The 14,933-nt window shown below is 45.7% G+C and overlaps 3 protein-coding genes across 3 annotated transcripts in view; 2 read left to right on the forward strand and 1 right to left on the reverse strand.

Annotated features, from left to right (window-relative positions):
* The window catches only part of Ripor1 (RHO family interacting cell polarization regulator 1), a 29,226-nt gene extending 28,856 nt beyond the window's left edge, over positions 1–370 (reverse strand). Inside the window, exon 1 of the mRNA XM_090357441.1 lies at positions 202–370. The gene's annotated coding sequence lies outside the window, so the exon portion shown is untranslated. The remainder of the gene's footprint in view (positions 1–201) is intronic.
* An 11,813-nt stretch (positions 371–12,183) lies between these two features.
* Positions 12,184–12,971, forward strand: Agrp (agouti related neuropeptide). Its single transcript, XM_090357018.1, has 3 exons — positions 12,184–12,340; positions 12,482–12,567; positions 12,752–12,971. Exons 1-3 carry the CDS (start codon positions 12,211–12,213, stop codon positions 12,932–12,934), a joined length of 399 nt encoding a protein of 132 aa, XP_090213144.1. The 5' UTR covers positions 12,184–12,210; the 3' UTR covers positions 12,935–12,971.
* Positions 12,972–13,658: 687 nt separating this feature from the next.
* Positions 13,659–14,933, forward strand: part of Atp6v0d1 (ATPase H+ transporting V0 subunit d1) — a 42,112-nt gene continuing 40,837 nt past the window's right edge. Inside the window, exon 1 of the mRNA XM_090357445.1 lies at positions 13,659–13,913. Within this exon, the coding sequence (XP_090213571.1) occupies positions 13,724–13,913 (190 nt within the window). The 5' untranslated portion in view covers positions 13,659–13,723. The remainder of the gene's footprint in view (positions 13,914–14,933) is intronic.

The following is a 14,933-nucleotide window of genomic DNA, read 5'->3' on the forward strand; positions in this document are numbered from 1 at the left end:
TCTACCTGCTTCCCTTGCTGAAAGGATTACCTGCTCTTGATCAGAGGTCCCCACTTCAACCAGATCTAGATTGAGTTACCTGACTGCCCAATTCCCTTACTCAGAGGTCCCAGATCTCAAAAGCAATTGAGTTTCAGCGAGAGCCTATGAGCCACCCCAGTTAACCAGTGGCTAGGCTGGTATTGAACCCACTGCTCTTACCTTTCTCTCCAGGGCTTCCATGAGCCCCCTGATGCCATTATGTGTTGAATCAGTATCCTTGAAGACCTGGGGACCTTGACCAGAAGACAGTTATCCTGGGGGACCCTCTCTTGTGGGAGTACAGCCAGCCAGAAGCCTGTGCTCTTGAGAGCGTAGGATGCTGTCATCAGAAGTCAAGAGGTTTGGGGTATGGGTGACCTCAGGTCAGAGAGAACTTAATGAGACTCCCTTCCCCCACATGGCTGCACAGTGGGAGTGCTGGCCTGCATGCCATTTGGGGAGGGCCTGAATTCCTGAAGGGTGCTGGTGGCAGCTGTTCCAGTCTCCAGGTTAATTATTTCTAATGTCATGGAGAAGAAAATGTGCTGAGGTGAGATCTCCCCCACTCAGCCTTGGCCTCACCGAGCTCTGCTCTGATTTTCCCAGACTCATTCCACTGAAGGTAGAACATTGGCTCAGTTCTGCTTCAGTCTTCCATGATCTCCCTCTGTTCCAGCCCACAGGACTCGTGGCTCTTCTCTGTGACTACGTGGTGGGATCTCACTTTGACCCTTTGCTCCTGCTGTGCTCTCTGTTCCATGCGCGGCCAGGCTCACCTGCTCAGAAAGCTCAGCAAATATTAATGTTCTGTAAATAAACAAAAAGTGCCAAGCAGACTGCCTGGCACAGAGGAGATGCCCCTTACTAAGCAAACATCCCAAAGTAGAATAGAAAGAACACAGCCAATCTTTTGTGCCCTGTTTCTCAAACTGCATTCCTTGCAGTTCTCTGACAACAGCTCTGCTATCTGTGTTCAGGCCTCTGCTTGAAATTCAGCCTGATCTTTAGATCTGACCATTCATCCCCTAGGAGCAGAGAAACCTTTAAGGACCCCTACAATTGGTCCACACCCCCAAGTTTTCTTCCTTGTCCTTTTTCTTTTGTGCCAATCCTGGGGCTTGACCTCAAGGACTGGCTGATGTGTCTAAGCTTTAATACTCAAAGCTACTGTTCTACTACTTGAGGCACCATTTTTTGGTGATTAATTGCAAATGAAAGTATCATAGAGCTGTGCTCCAGTGGCTTATGCCTATAATCCTAGCTAGGCTGAGATCTGAGGATGGCAGTTCAAAACTAGCTTAGGCAAGGAAGTTCGTGAGAGTCTTATTTCCAATGAACCCTCAGAAAATCAGAAGTGGTGCTATGGTTCAAAGTGGTAGAGTGCTAGCCCTGCAAGATAATTTTAGAGGTTTTTTTTTTTCCCAGTCCTGGGAACTGAACTTAGGGCCTGAGCACTGTCGTTGGCCTTACCTCAAGGCTAGCACTCTACCACTTGAATCATAGCACCCCTTCTGGCGTTTCTATGTATGTGGTACTGAGGAATTGAACCTGGGATTTTGTGCATGCTAGGAGAGCGCTCTACCACTAGGCCAAACTTCCAGCCCACTAAAAGTATTTTTTTCATATACTTTTTATTGTAATTAATAGAAGGGTTATATGATATTTGCCAGATAGATGGTGCATTAATTCCCATACATTGATACCCTTTCACATGTCTTGGTCCCCATTTCCCTCCCCCCCACCCCCATTCCTCATCTTGTTTTCCCCGTTCCCTATCCAATTTCAGATAACCAAATACAAATATATTCAATATATCAGGTAACAAAGTGAGATAGTGTAACAATATGAGATAACCAAGGGACAGCAAAAGTGATGAGAGATAACATAGTACGTTAAGAACAACAACCATTCATTATATGGCTTATGTTTACATCATATTTTAAATGACAAGTTTAACAAACAAGTGTTCAAGGAGGGAATCTCTAATTACAATCTCTGGGACTTAGTATTTAGAACTTAATCAAAATTAGGCTAAGGGTTTGTATGTCATAGAAACATATTAATTTATGAAATAAAACATTATGTCTATAGAGTCATAGGTTTTATGTCTATATAGTTATGTTTATATTTCCATTACCATGTCCATAGCATTGGGTATGCAGTTATTGAGTCCTCGCTCTCGTACTCTTTGGATTTAATAGCCGCATATTAAGGATACCATGCGCCTTTTGTTCCTTAGGTCTTGACTTGTCTCACTCAACATGATTCGCTCTAGATTCATCCACTTCCCTGCGAATGCCATTATTTTATCTTGTCTGTTGGCTATGTAGAATTCCATTGTATACCACATTTTCTGTATCCATTCATCTGCAGTAGGGCATCTGGATTGTTTCCATCGCCTGGCTATTGTGAATAGTGCAGAGATGAACACAGCTGAGCAGGTGTCTTTATAATATCCTGGGTCATGCTGTTCAGGATAGATGCCCAGAAGTGGTATGGCGGGATCATAGGGAAGGTCTATTTTCAGTTCTTTAAGGAACCTCCACACTGCTTTCCAGAGTGGCTGAACTAGTCTACATTCCCACCAGCAGTGTAGTAGGGTTCCTTTTTCTCCACAACCCCGCCAGCAACTGTCATTGTCTGAGTTCAAGATCTTGGCCATTTTTGTTGGGGTAAGGTGGTATCTTAGGGTTGTTTTTATTTGCATTTCCTTTATGACCATAGATGATGAACATTTTCTCATATGTTTTTCTGCCATTTTAATCTCTTCTTCTGATAAGTCTCTCTTTAGTTCCCTTGCCCATTTAGTGAATGGTTTATTGGGTTTTCAGGGGATTAGTTTCTTGAGTTCCCTGTAGATACTAGATATTAAACATTTGTCAGATGTATTGTTGGTGAATATCTTTTCCCAGTTGGTTGGCTGTCTCTCTACTTTTGCAACTATGTTTTTATCTGTACAGAAACTTTTTATTTTTAGGTAGTCCCATTTATCAAGTCTCTCTCCAATCTGTTGTGACCCTGGGATTCTGTTCAGGAATCTGTTGCCTGTGCCTATGAGTTCCAGTGTCTCTCCTACTCTATCTTGTAGCCGTTTCACGGTTTCCGATCTGACGTTGAGGTCTTTGATCCACTTTCAGTTAATGCTTGTGCATGGTGAAAGGCTAGGGTCAATTTTTAGTTTTCTGCATGTGGCTGCCCAGTTTTGTCAGCACCAATAATTGAATAGACTGTGTTTGTTCCATTGTATATCTTTGGCTCCTTTGTCAAATACAAGTTGCCTATAGGTATATGGTTCTATTTCTGGGTCTTCTATTCTGTTCCACTGCTCTTCTGGTCTGTTTTTGTGCCAGTACCAAGCAGTTTTTGTTATTATGGCTCTATAGTAGAGTTTGAAGTCTGGCATTGTAATACCACCAGCATTGCTCTTTTTGCCTGGAATTGTTTTGGCTATTCTAGGTCTTTTCTTGTTCCATATGAATCTTTGGATTATATCTTCAATTTCCGTAAAGAATGTCTTTGGGATTTTGATGGGGATTGCATTGAATTTGTATATCAATTTTGGCAGTATAGCCATTTTCACTATGTTGATTTTCCCTAGCCATGAGCATGGGAATGTCTTTCCATTTCCTAGTGTCCTCTTTAATTTCTTTCATTAGACTTTTATAGTTTTCATTGAATAACTCCTTTATATCTTTGGTTAAGTATATTCCTAAGTATTTTATACTTTTGGGGGCTATTGTGAATGGGATCATTTTCTTGATTTGGCCTTCTGTTTGGGTATTGTTGGTGTACAAGAAGGCTACTGACTTCTGAAGATTGATTTTATATCCTGCCACTTTGCTAAAGTGGTTTATTAATTCTAGAAGTTTGGGAGTGTAGTTTGTTGGGTTTGTTGAGGATCATGTCGTCTGCGAATAAGGATAGTTTGATTTCGTCTTTCCCTATGTGGATCCCTTTGAAGTCCTTTTCTTGCCTTATTGCTCTGGCTAAGTGTTCCAGCACTATATTTAAGAGAAGTGGAGAGAGTGGGCATCCCTGCCTAGTTCCTGATTTTAAGGTGAATGGTTCCAGTCTTTCTCCATTTAGTATAATACTGGCTGTAGGTTTTTCATATATGGCTTTCACTATTTTGAGGAATGTACCTCTTATTCCTATTTTTTCTAGTGCTTTCAACATGAATGGATGTTGTATTTTGTCAAATGCCTTCTCCGCATCCAGAGAAATTATCATATGATTCTTATCTTTAGCTCTATTGATATGATGTATTACATTGATTGATTTGCAAATGTTAAACCAGCCTTGCATTTGTGGGATGAAGCCCACTTGATCATAGTGTATGATTTTTTAAATTTGTTTCTGGATTTTGTTGGCTAATATTTTATTGAGGAGTTTTGCGTCTGTGTTCATTAGAGAGATAGGTCTGTAGTTTTCTTTTTTTGTTGGGTCTTTCCCTGGTTTGGGGATGAGAGTAATATTAGCTTCATAAAATGAGTTTGGTATTGCTCCTTCTGTTTCTATTTCTCAGAAGAGTTTCAAGAGTATAGGTGTTATTTCATCTTTAAACGTCTTGTAGAATTCTGCAGTGAATCCATCTGGACCTGGGCTTTTTTTGGTTGGCATTTCCCTGATTGCTTCCACAATTTCGTTGTAAGAATTGATCTGTTCAATTTGTTTACCTCATCGTTGTTCAGTGTGGGTAGCCTATATTTATTTAAGAATTCATCCATTTCTACAAGATTTTCTTGTTTCTTTGAATATAGGCCCTGGTAGTACCTATTCATTATGGACTGGATTTCATGGGAATAAAAGTATTTTTTTTAAAGAGTCTCATGGAAGGTCCAAGAGTTTGGCCTAGTGGTAGAGTGTTTGCCTAGCATGCACAAAGACCCAGGTTCTACTCCTCAGTACCACATACATAGAAAAAATCTGGACTTCAAACCGTGACCTCATCAGATCTCAGCCTCTTGAGCAGCTAGGATTTTAGGCATGAGCTACAAGCTCTGGGCTTTTCTTGCATTTCACAAAATTGAGATGGTATGCTCAGTGGATGCAGGGAACTGTAGTGTGTCAACACTACTGCTTGCTAGCACTTTCTATTGCATCCATTGAAGGATGCTTAATGAAAACCTATTGGATTATAAATGGCTGGGGGGCACTGGGATATTTTCCATCTCTCTCTGAATCTTGCCGAGACAATGTCATCTCAGTTGGTTGGCCCAAATTGCCCTAAGACACAGACTCTTTCACTTCTGTGGCCTGGATCCTTGTGAAGTTTCTTGTCTTTCTCATTGCTGTTTTTCTTTTTCATTTCCAGAATAGCATAGCAGCTTGACAATTTCACACCAAAGCTGAAAACTTTCCCTGAGTGTCATCTTTACTTATTTCCTGGAATTTACTTTCTACCTTCCTTGCCTTATAAAGTCTATGACTCATTTACACAGCTAGCAGTGTCTTCTCCTCTGGGATTTCTTGCAGCAAAAAAGCAGGGAAGTGTGTCTCTGTGTGCCTCTCTCTCTCTCTCTCTCTCTCTCTCTCTCTCTCTCTCTCTCTCTCTCTCTCTCTCTGTTTCTTTAGTATCTCTTTTTGGCCCTGACTTTTCTTATCTAAAACCCTAGATTTTGTGAACTTGAGAGGGGAGTAGAGTCATTAGGTTTTCCCTTAACTTAGGCAGACCTCATTAAACCAGGACCTTGTACTTTTTTTTTTGGCCAGTCCTGGCTTGAACTCAGAGCCTAGGCATTGTACTTGGATATTTTTGCTCAAGGATAGAGCTCTGTCACTTCCGGCTTTTTCTATGTATGTGGAACCAAGGAATGGAACCCAGAGCTACCACTAGGCTACACTCCCGACCCTTCTTTTTAATTTTTTAAAAAATTTGTTTGTTGTTATTATTAAAGTAATATACAGAGGGGTTACAGTTACATAAGTCAAGTACATTTCTTTTTGGACAATGTCACACCTTCCCTCACTCTCCCCCAGTTTCCCCCTCAAGGCTGCCACCTTGAAAACACATTAGAGAGCTATGTGCCAGTTGCTCACATCTGTAATTCTAATTCCTCAGGAGGCTCAGATCTGAGGCTTGTGATTCAAAGTCAGTTCAGGCAGGAAAGTCTACAAAACTCTCCTCTCTAGTTAACCACCAAAAACCAAAACTGAAGCTGTGGCTTAAGTAGAGTGTTAATTTTTTTTGTGTGTGTGGGTCATGGCTTGTACTCTGCCTAGACGCTGTCCCTAAGCTCTTAGCTCAAGGCTGCCACCCTACCCCTGGGCCTGGGTGTTGTTCCTGAGCTCTTCAGCTTAAGGCTACTACCCTACCCTTGAACCAAGCCCCACTTCCCATTTTCTAGAGGTTAACTGGAGATAAAAGTCTCAGGTCCACCAAGACATGAGAAAGGGTATCAATGTACGTGAATTAATGTACCTTCTATCTGGCAAATATAATGTAACCCTTCTATTAATTACAATAAAAATATATGAAAAAAAAGAGTCTCAGGTCCCTTTGTGCCTGGGTTGGCTTTGAACCTTGATCCTCAAATCTCAGCCTCTTGAGTAGCTAGGATTACAGACGTGAGCCACTGCGCCCAGCTAAAGTGTTAATCTTAACAGGAAAAAAAAAAGCTAAGATGAGTGTCAAGCTCAGGTTCTGAGTTTAAGCTATAATACCAGCACACAAAATCAGAAAATGCATTAGAAACACTGCTATAGCTTTCTTGAGTTCCAGGGGAGATCCAGAGTCTATCAGATGTGGAAAACCAAAGATGATTTTGTATCCCTCTAGAATTTGGAGGCTGGGGGCTTTAGGAGCTCTGCAAAAGTACCAAGTTGATGGTCTGGGAGTGTAGCCTTGTGGTAGAGTGCTTGTCTCGTATGCATGAGGCCCTGGGTTCGATTCCTATATACCATACATACAGAAAAAAACAGAAGTCGTGCTATAGAAAGGAATAGCTGATCAGACAGGAAGAAATCATGTGGAGTTTGCCAAGTTCAGACAGACGGCTGAGACAGAGAACTTCTGACAGCTGGTAGGGGGTGGGTTAGGGTAGGATCTCAAGGACAGTTGGTACAACTGAAGAACGGGGCTAATATCTGAATGAGAGTATGCAACTGGGTGTGTATTTGTGTTGGGTTGTCAAAGGAAGTGAGTTAAAATTCTTTTCCTTTCTTTTTTTTGGTCAGTTGTGGGCCTTGAACGCAGGGCCTAGGTGTTGTCCTTGAGCTTTTTTCTCTCAAGGATAGTGCACTACCACTTTGAAGCACAGAGCCACTTGCAGTTTTCTGGTGGTTAACTGGAAATAAGAGTTTCTTGGACTTTTCTGTTTGGGCTGGCTTTGAACTGAGAAAATCAGATCTCAGCCTCCAGCATAGCTAGGATTACAGTGCCTTCTGATAAAATGCTTTGCAAGGAAGAGTGATGACAGGTAGAGGAGGAATTAATCAGGCTTAAATGAAGTTTGAGAAACAACCAGAAGCTGAGTACCAGTGTTTTATGCTAGTAATCATAGCTACTCTGGTGGCTGAGGTCTTAGGATCTTGGTTTGAAGCCACTTTGAGTAGGAAGTTCATGAGATTCTTATCTCCAGTTTACACCAAAAAGATAGAAGTGCAGCTGTGTCTCAATTGGTAAGGCACCAATTTTGAGTTATAAAGCTGAGACAGTGTGCTCAGTTCGGGAGTTCAAGCCTCAGTACCAGCACCAAAAAACAAACAAACAGGGCTAGGAGTTTGGCCTAGTGGTAGAGTGCTTGCCTAGCACGCACGAAGACCCGGGTTTGATTCCTCAGTACCACATACATAGAAAAAAGCCAGAAGTAGTGCTGAGGTTCAAGTGGTAGAGCTGTAGCCTTGAGAAAGTCCAAGGACAGTTCTCAGGCCTTCAGCTCAAGCCCAGGACTGGCAAACAAACAGACAAAAGCCCAACAACTGGGGTTCATTAATTCTTATCATCATCAATAACACAGTATATATATGTATATATATATATATACATATATATACTTTCTTTCTTTCTTTTTTTTTTGCCAGTCCTGGGACTTGAACTCAGGGCCTGGGCATTGTCCCTCAGTTTCTTTTGGGCCACAGTGCCACTTCTGGCTTTTCTATTTATGTGGAATTGAGGAATCAAACCCAGGGCTTCATGTGTGCTAGGCAAGCACTCTACCACTAAGCCCCATTCTCAGGCAGAAGTGATTGTTTTAGAACTAATTTCTCTTCTTTTCCACCTTTTCAAAAGGTAAGGACCCTCTGAGGCATGTATTTGTTACTGTACTCCAGGGCTCTCGCCACTTGTTGGGAAAGCAAGGGAAGGATAATTCTCATTTAGCAGAGAATTCTCAGACTTCCCACTGCTCTTTATTGTAGCAGGAAGAGGCCCTATCTTCAAGGCAGCAAGAGAGGCCCCTGGAACTGAAAGTTTCATTTGCCACCCCAAAGAGTATGCCCCCATCTGGTTGAAAGGACTTCTGGGATTTCTTCAGCTGTTATTTGGTTCCAGGGAGAGCAGAAGTTGGCTGAATTCCTTGAATCTGGAACTAGGAAGTACAGGGTTGTAAAACTGTGGAGGTTGAAGGTTGTGCCGCTGAAAACCACAGGGGCCACGAGGATTCCAGTCATGAACAACTGCAAAAGCTGTCCTAGAAGTTACTTCCTTCTTTTGAGAAGCTTCCTCCTTCAGAACCCCCCTTCAGATACTTTGTGAGGGAACCTGTTTCCCTAGAGGTCTCAGCATGAGTCTTATGGATCATAAATACATCTCAAAGAGACCACAAACTCTTAGATATTCTCAGGAAGTGAGTCTGTTTGGGCACTGCTCTAAACAAAACTGGGAATGGACTTTGGGAAGGCACCGTGTCTGCTCCTAAATTCAAAGTGTTAGAGTGAACATCCATAACCAGTTCTGCTCTGTATTTTTCCAGTTATATGTACCAGTAAGTTGTTTTTATAGCTTAAGACTATTAGAGGGCTGAGAATGTGGCTTAGTGGTACAGTGTTTGCCTAGCATGCATGAAGCCCTGGGTTGAATTCTTCAGTACCACATAAAAAGAAACAGCCAGAAGTAGTGCTGCGGCTCAAGCAGTAAAGCCTTGAGCAAAAGAAACTCAGGGACAATGCCCAGGCCCTAGATTCAAACCCTAGGACTGGAAAAAAAAAAGACTATTTGAGCTAGGTTCTGATAGACCACACCTGTAATCTTTGTGTCTCAGGAGGCTGAGATATGAGGATCACAGTTCGAAGCCAGCCCAGGCAGCAAAGTCCATGAGACTCTTATCTCCAATAAACTACCAAAAGAGAGCCAAAAGTAGAGCACTGGCTTAAGTGGTAGAGTGCGAGCCTTGAGTGGAAAAGCTCAAGGACAGTACCCAGGTCTTGAGTTCAAGCCTCAGTAACTAGCACACAAAAAAGGTGGGGGAGGTGGTGTTGAAAAGGATATAAATAATTATTTATTCTTCCTCTGGATTCTACTTGGTTTCCTTAGGAAAGAAAAAAAGTTTAGTTAGTCATAGTTATTTAGCCCAGAGTGATCTAGGCTTTTGTGGCTTAGTCTGAGCCCTGTACAGAGACAGCAGTTGTATAATGAGACAAAGGCTTAGATGTCTGCTGATTGACTCACTGAGTGAAACAACTCTGGAGAGCATCTTTGGCGGGGGGAACATCTGTCTGACCAACTCTTGGCTGAAGACATGGCTCAAGTTGTATGGCAATTTGCCTAGCAAGGCCTTGAGTTTAAACCTGTTACACACACACACACACACACACACACACACACCTCCAAAAGAGTGTTGTTTTCTAGGCTGGAGCCTTTGGGAGGAACCAGGTTTGGGCAGAGCATGTATTAAGCAGTCTAACTAGTCAGTGCAGTCAGTACACAGTGTGCCAGTTATGAGTCTCAGGGACTTACTCTGCTTAGCTTGGCACTCAACTCCTACTCACTTTTCATGACTGAGTAAAGGTCTCCTCCCCAGGAAGCCTTCCCTCGCCAACTCCCTAACCACTTTTAGCTGGACTAGATACACAAACTGGCTCCAAAGGCCATGAGGGCATTTTCTGTCAAACCACTTATCCCACTAAAGTTCTTTTTATTTTATTTATTTATTAATTTTTGCCAGTCCTGGGCTTGGGACTCAGGGCCTGAGCACTGTCCTTGGTCTTTTCCTCAAGGTTAGAGCTCTACCACTTGAGCCTCAGCACCCTTTCTGGCTTTTTTCTATGTATGAGGTACCGAGGAATCGAACCTGGGTCTTTGTGCATACTAGGCAAGCACTCCACCACTAGGCCGAACTCCCAGCCCAGTTCTTTTTATTTTTTATAATCCTGGGATTTGAACTTGGGCTTTGTGCGTTGCTAGACAAGACCATGTGGGACATCCCCTGGGTTCCACTATACTTAAAACATTCCCTTCTTGAACCCCAATTAACAATAGGCATAGTTGAATGCCTGGTGCTTCACCCTACACCACTCAAGAGAAAGAACTGAAGTGGGTTTTTAGGCCTGGCCACTGCCTCTGGGAGAAAGAGCTCAATGAAAAATGCCAGATAGGCTTTGATAGCAGATCTGCTGTATGACAGTTACCAGCCTACCAATACTAATTTCGGGGGGGGGTAGCAAAGGGAACTGACCCTTTGCTGAGATGTTCTAAGGACTCATGGTTCAGCTACTACCTCCTCAGAAGGGTTTTCTTTGATTTCTCAGTGCACCCTCCAGGCAGTAGAAAGTGTGTGTGTGTTTGCCAGTCCTGGGACTTCAACCCTGGGCTTCTTTGTGCTCAAGGCTAGCACTCTACCACTTGAGCCATGGTGCCACTTACGGCTTTTTCTGTGTATGTGATACTGAGGACTCAAACCCAGGGCTTCATGAATGCTAGGTAAGCACTCTACCATTAAGCCATATTCCCAGCCCTAGAAAGTGGGCTTCTAAAAACTGCCTCCCTTGCCTACTGCAGGAAAGCCCAATGCTAGTCTGAACCAAAAATGACACCAACTCTTATCTGCAGAAGAAACCTGCCACAGGCGTCCCTCTGCAGGATGCCTGGATGACTCCTGTACACAAACGCCAGTTTGTGTTGACTCCAAGAAAAATCTGCCAAATGGCAACATCTGTAGTTGAGAGGCTTTCCTTTAGTATCTTCTTGGTCCAAATAGCCTATGTGCACCTGGGCTATAAACCACAATGGCTTTTTCTTTCATTGCCCTTAAATGAGCCTTTGTGCTTGGGGACCTCCAAGCTGATAAAGCCAGCATCCTTTCCCCTGATGGGCCCCTATGTAATAAAAATGTCTCCTGTGTATGCTGCCATGTCTACAAACAAGAAGTTCTCATTGTGGCTTCGAATGGATAAAACCCATGTGAGCAGAGGTCTAACAGCACAGGGTGGAAGAGAGCAGTATTAGCACTAATGAGCCAGGCGGCTTGAAAGCCTTTTACTCTGAGCTGTGTACCCAACTAGGGAACAATCCGTTCTGCTCACCTCACTTCCAGGAACCCTAGGCAGAAAGAGTCTTGAGGACAGATGTAAGGGTGGGAGTCTGGAGAAAACCCTGCCAGAGATACAGTTAGGAGGGCTAGGTTTGGCAGGGAGGGTTCTCCTCACCTTTCTCCCTGTTAAGAAATTGAAGGTCTGGTTCTTCACACCACCCCTGCCCATAATAACGACTACCTGTCAGTCCTTTCAGTACCCTTCCCAAGTTCTGGGAAGCAAAGGAAATAACATGACATGGAAGGGCTTGAGTGAGCACCTCCGGGGCCAGAAATTAAATTAAGCCCTCAGGTCCGCTTGCCTTATTATTGCTAATGGCTCCAGCCTGGCCCTATGTCCTGGTGCTTTGGAGATTTTGGAACTTGGTTACCCAATCTTGTTCCCAAACTTTGGTTCCTGGAAACCTCATTCCAAATTGGAGATGGACAGACCTCTAGCATCCAAAGAAAGGCTTAGGTTCCAGAGGGCAAAATTGAATTGTGCCCCCACTCTCGCGGGAGGGCCCCCTCATGCTTTGGTCGCAGGGAACAGTCACGTGCAGATTCTCTATTAGAACCGCTATATAAGCTGAGGGCAATGACCCAGAACTCTCTAGCAAGGACCAGCAAACAGAGGTAAGTCCTTAGGTTGGGTAGGGACTCCTGCTCTCTTGGGCCCACTTTCTGGGTACTCTAAGGATGAGGAGAGACTAAGTGGTGGATTTTCCTACTGAGCCAGGCCATGCTGACTCCAGTGCTGCTTAGCTGTGTTCTGCTGTTGGCACTGCCTGCTACACAGGGTGCCCAGATGGGCTTGGCACCCCTGGAGGGCATCAGAAGGCCTGACCAGGCCCCTTTCCCAGAGTTCCCAGGTCAGTATGGGTAGAAGCAGGGCTGGGTGGGGCCCAGATCCTTGCTGGCCACAAACCTGACTGCCTGGTGTTAAGTCTTCATTCCTCACTCCCAATTACTCCTCTGGGAGGGGGGACCTGTCCTCACATTCTCTGTCCCAGGCCTAGGTCTGCCTGCTCAGGTGAAGAGGACACCTGCAGACCAAGCAGAAGATGCTTTGCTGCAGAAGGCAGAAGCTCTGGCAGAGGTAACTGCTCAGGCAAAAGGGTCAAGCTGAAGGCAGAAGGCAGCGGTCCTAGGACCATTTTCCGCTCCTCATGACCACTTCTACCCATGTTTCATTGCCATCTTTCATGGGCTGGAGCAAGGGAGGGCCCTGAGCCTGCCCTAGGAAGCCCTTGCCCATGTTTTCGCCTTCTGAACCAATGCAGGTGCTAGACCCACAGAGCCGCGAGTCTCGTTCCCCGCGTCGCTGTGTAAGGCTGCACGAGTCTTGCCTGGGACAACAAGTACCATGCTGCGACCCGTGCGCCACGTGCTACTGCCGCTTCTTCAACGCCTTCTGCTACTGCCGCAAGCTGGGTACTGCTGCCAACCCCTGCAGCCGCACCTAGCCGGCCCGGCCGGCACAGCAGGGAGAAGGGAGGGGAATGCGAATAAAGGCTGGGATCAATCCCAAAGCTGTGGTTATTTCCAGTGCGGTCGTTTAAGAGGATTGGGATCACGGTATGTGTGTGTGGTGGAGGTGGGGGGGGGGTGTCTCCATCATTGGAGCCACATGCAGGCACGCTTGTGGGTCACCGGGCACCTTTGGGGAAGTAGGAAATGTTGCATCCTGGTCCTTGAGCATCCTGTGGTGGTAACGGGGCGCACTGTGCTACAGGGGTTTAGCTCCCAGTTGGTGAATAAAACAGTTCCAGGGTCAGCTTGCAGCGAGGTGTGACCTCCAGCAAAGCCCTTTCTACTGAACCCCAGTCCTGTCTGTGGCGACGATGCGGGCAGGGGGGCTGACTCAGCTTTCAAGCATAAGAAGCACCTCTGTTCTACCTCCTTCCTGCAGGCGTCTGCAGCCAGGTGCGCCTAACCCTGAGAAGTTGAGAGTGAGGGCTCCCGTTGCACCCGGTGGCCACGGGCGCCACCGCGCGCTAGGCTGGGGATAAACCCTGTAGTTTCCAGGCTGAGTAGCTGGGGGGCGGGGGGAGCCGGCTCCTTGTCAGTGCGCAAGCGCCAAAAGGCCGTCAGCCCCGCCCACCTCCACAACGCACGCGCACTAAGCCGCCTGGAAGTCCGGCGCCACTCAGATTCCCGGCCCGGTGGAGGTCACGTGAGGTGCGTGCGCGTCACCTGACGCACTTGACAGCCCGTTTCGGGCGCCGCGTCAGCTGATCTTGGAGTCGCGTTGCATGCCGGCTAGTTCGGGTTTCTGGGTCTCGCCGCCCCCTTACTCACGCCGCGCTGCAGTCATGTCGTTCTTCCCGGAGCTTTACTTCAATGTGGACAATGGCTATCTGGAAGGACTGGTGCGCGGCCTGAAGGCTGGGGTGCTCAGCCAGGCGGACTACCTCAACCTGGTGCAGTGCGAGACGCTCGAGGGTGAGCCGCGCGGGCGGGGGCGGAGGGGCTTTCCAAGGCCGGAATGGAGGCCCACCTGGCTCGGGAAGTCGGAGCCTGGCGGGGCGGGGGAGATTTTGAAGGGCCCGAGAGGCCTTTGGGGGACTAGGGGGGAAGGAGGTCTGGCCTGCGCCGGCGTAGACGGACACCAGGCGTTAAGGACTGCAATGGTTCACCTCTGCGTAGGCTGCTGTGGTCCGGAAGAAGTGTGTGAGGGTCTGTGAGGAGTGTGAATTCATACCAGACCGTATTACCCTGAGGTAGGCAGGGAGCTGCTCCGTGCCAGCGCTTAGGGAAGGGAAAGCCTTCCCTCGTCTCGCAAGGCCTTTAGAATCATGTCTTCGCTTTTCAGCCTTCTTGGGGGAATTGCTTTGGTTTAGTGAGCAGTTCCTTCCAGTTCAGTACCACTGGCTGTGCAGTCTCCTGTGGAAAATGTCTGAGTAGAGCAAGAGGTCGCCCTGAAAATTTGGACGTTCACAGACAAGTATTTGGCCCAGACTCCTGCACCTTCAATAAAGGGGGATACACAGGTTTTTTTTTTTTTATCCGAGAGAAAGAAGGCATTGGTAATCTTAGGCTGAGATCTGGACTATCATGGTCTGAAGCCATCCTGTCTGAAAAGTTTCTCGAGACCCTATCGTCAGACAAAAACCAGCAAGCTCCCGTTGAGCAAGCAAGCCTCACCCTAAGTTCAAAACTGGATGGAGTGGGGGAAGTAGAAGAGTAGAGAGAGGCAGAGTTCCTCTTTCCTCAGCACACAGCTCCAAAGCAACAGTGACTTCTTCAGACACAGCTGTAATAGATACTAAGTTAGAGATGTCCTTAATGCCAGGTCTTCCAGCCAAGTGATAGTGTACCGTAGAAATGTGAGTTCCATTCCTGACACTCAACTGATACCTTTGAGCAGACATATTTATTATAGTGGGAGTGCATAATGAGCAGATGATTGACCTACTGGAGAAATTTTTCTCATAAGCTTTTGAGGTTAAAAATGAGTTCAAT

Source organism: Megascapheus bottae, chromosome 24 (assembly GCF_031878675.1).
Source record: "Megascapheus bottae isolate mThoBot1 chromosome 24, mThoBot2.hap1, whole genome shotgun sequence".
NCBI lineage: Eukaryota > Metazoa > Chordata > Mammalia > Rodentia > Geomyidae > Megascapheus > Megascapheus bottae.

Bases quoted from the DNA above. Each gene is read 5' to 3' on its own strand.
- Agrp (XM_090357018.1), top strand. From the start codon at position 12,211: ATGCTGACTCCAGTGCTGCTTAGCTGTGTTCTGCTGTTGGCACTGCCT. The intron at 12,341-12,481 runs GTCAGTATGGGT...TCTCTGTCCCAG, and splicing joins CCCTTTCCCAGAGTTCCCAG to GCCTAGGTCTGCCTGCTCAG. The intron at 12,568-12,751 runs GTAACTGCTCAG...GAACCAATGCAG, and splicing joins AGGCAGAAGCTCTGGCAGAG to GTGCTAGACCCACAGAGCCG.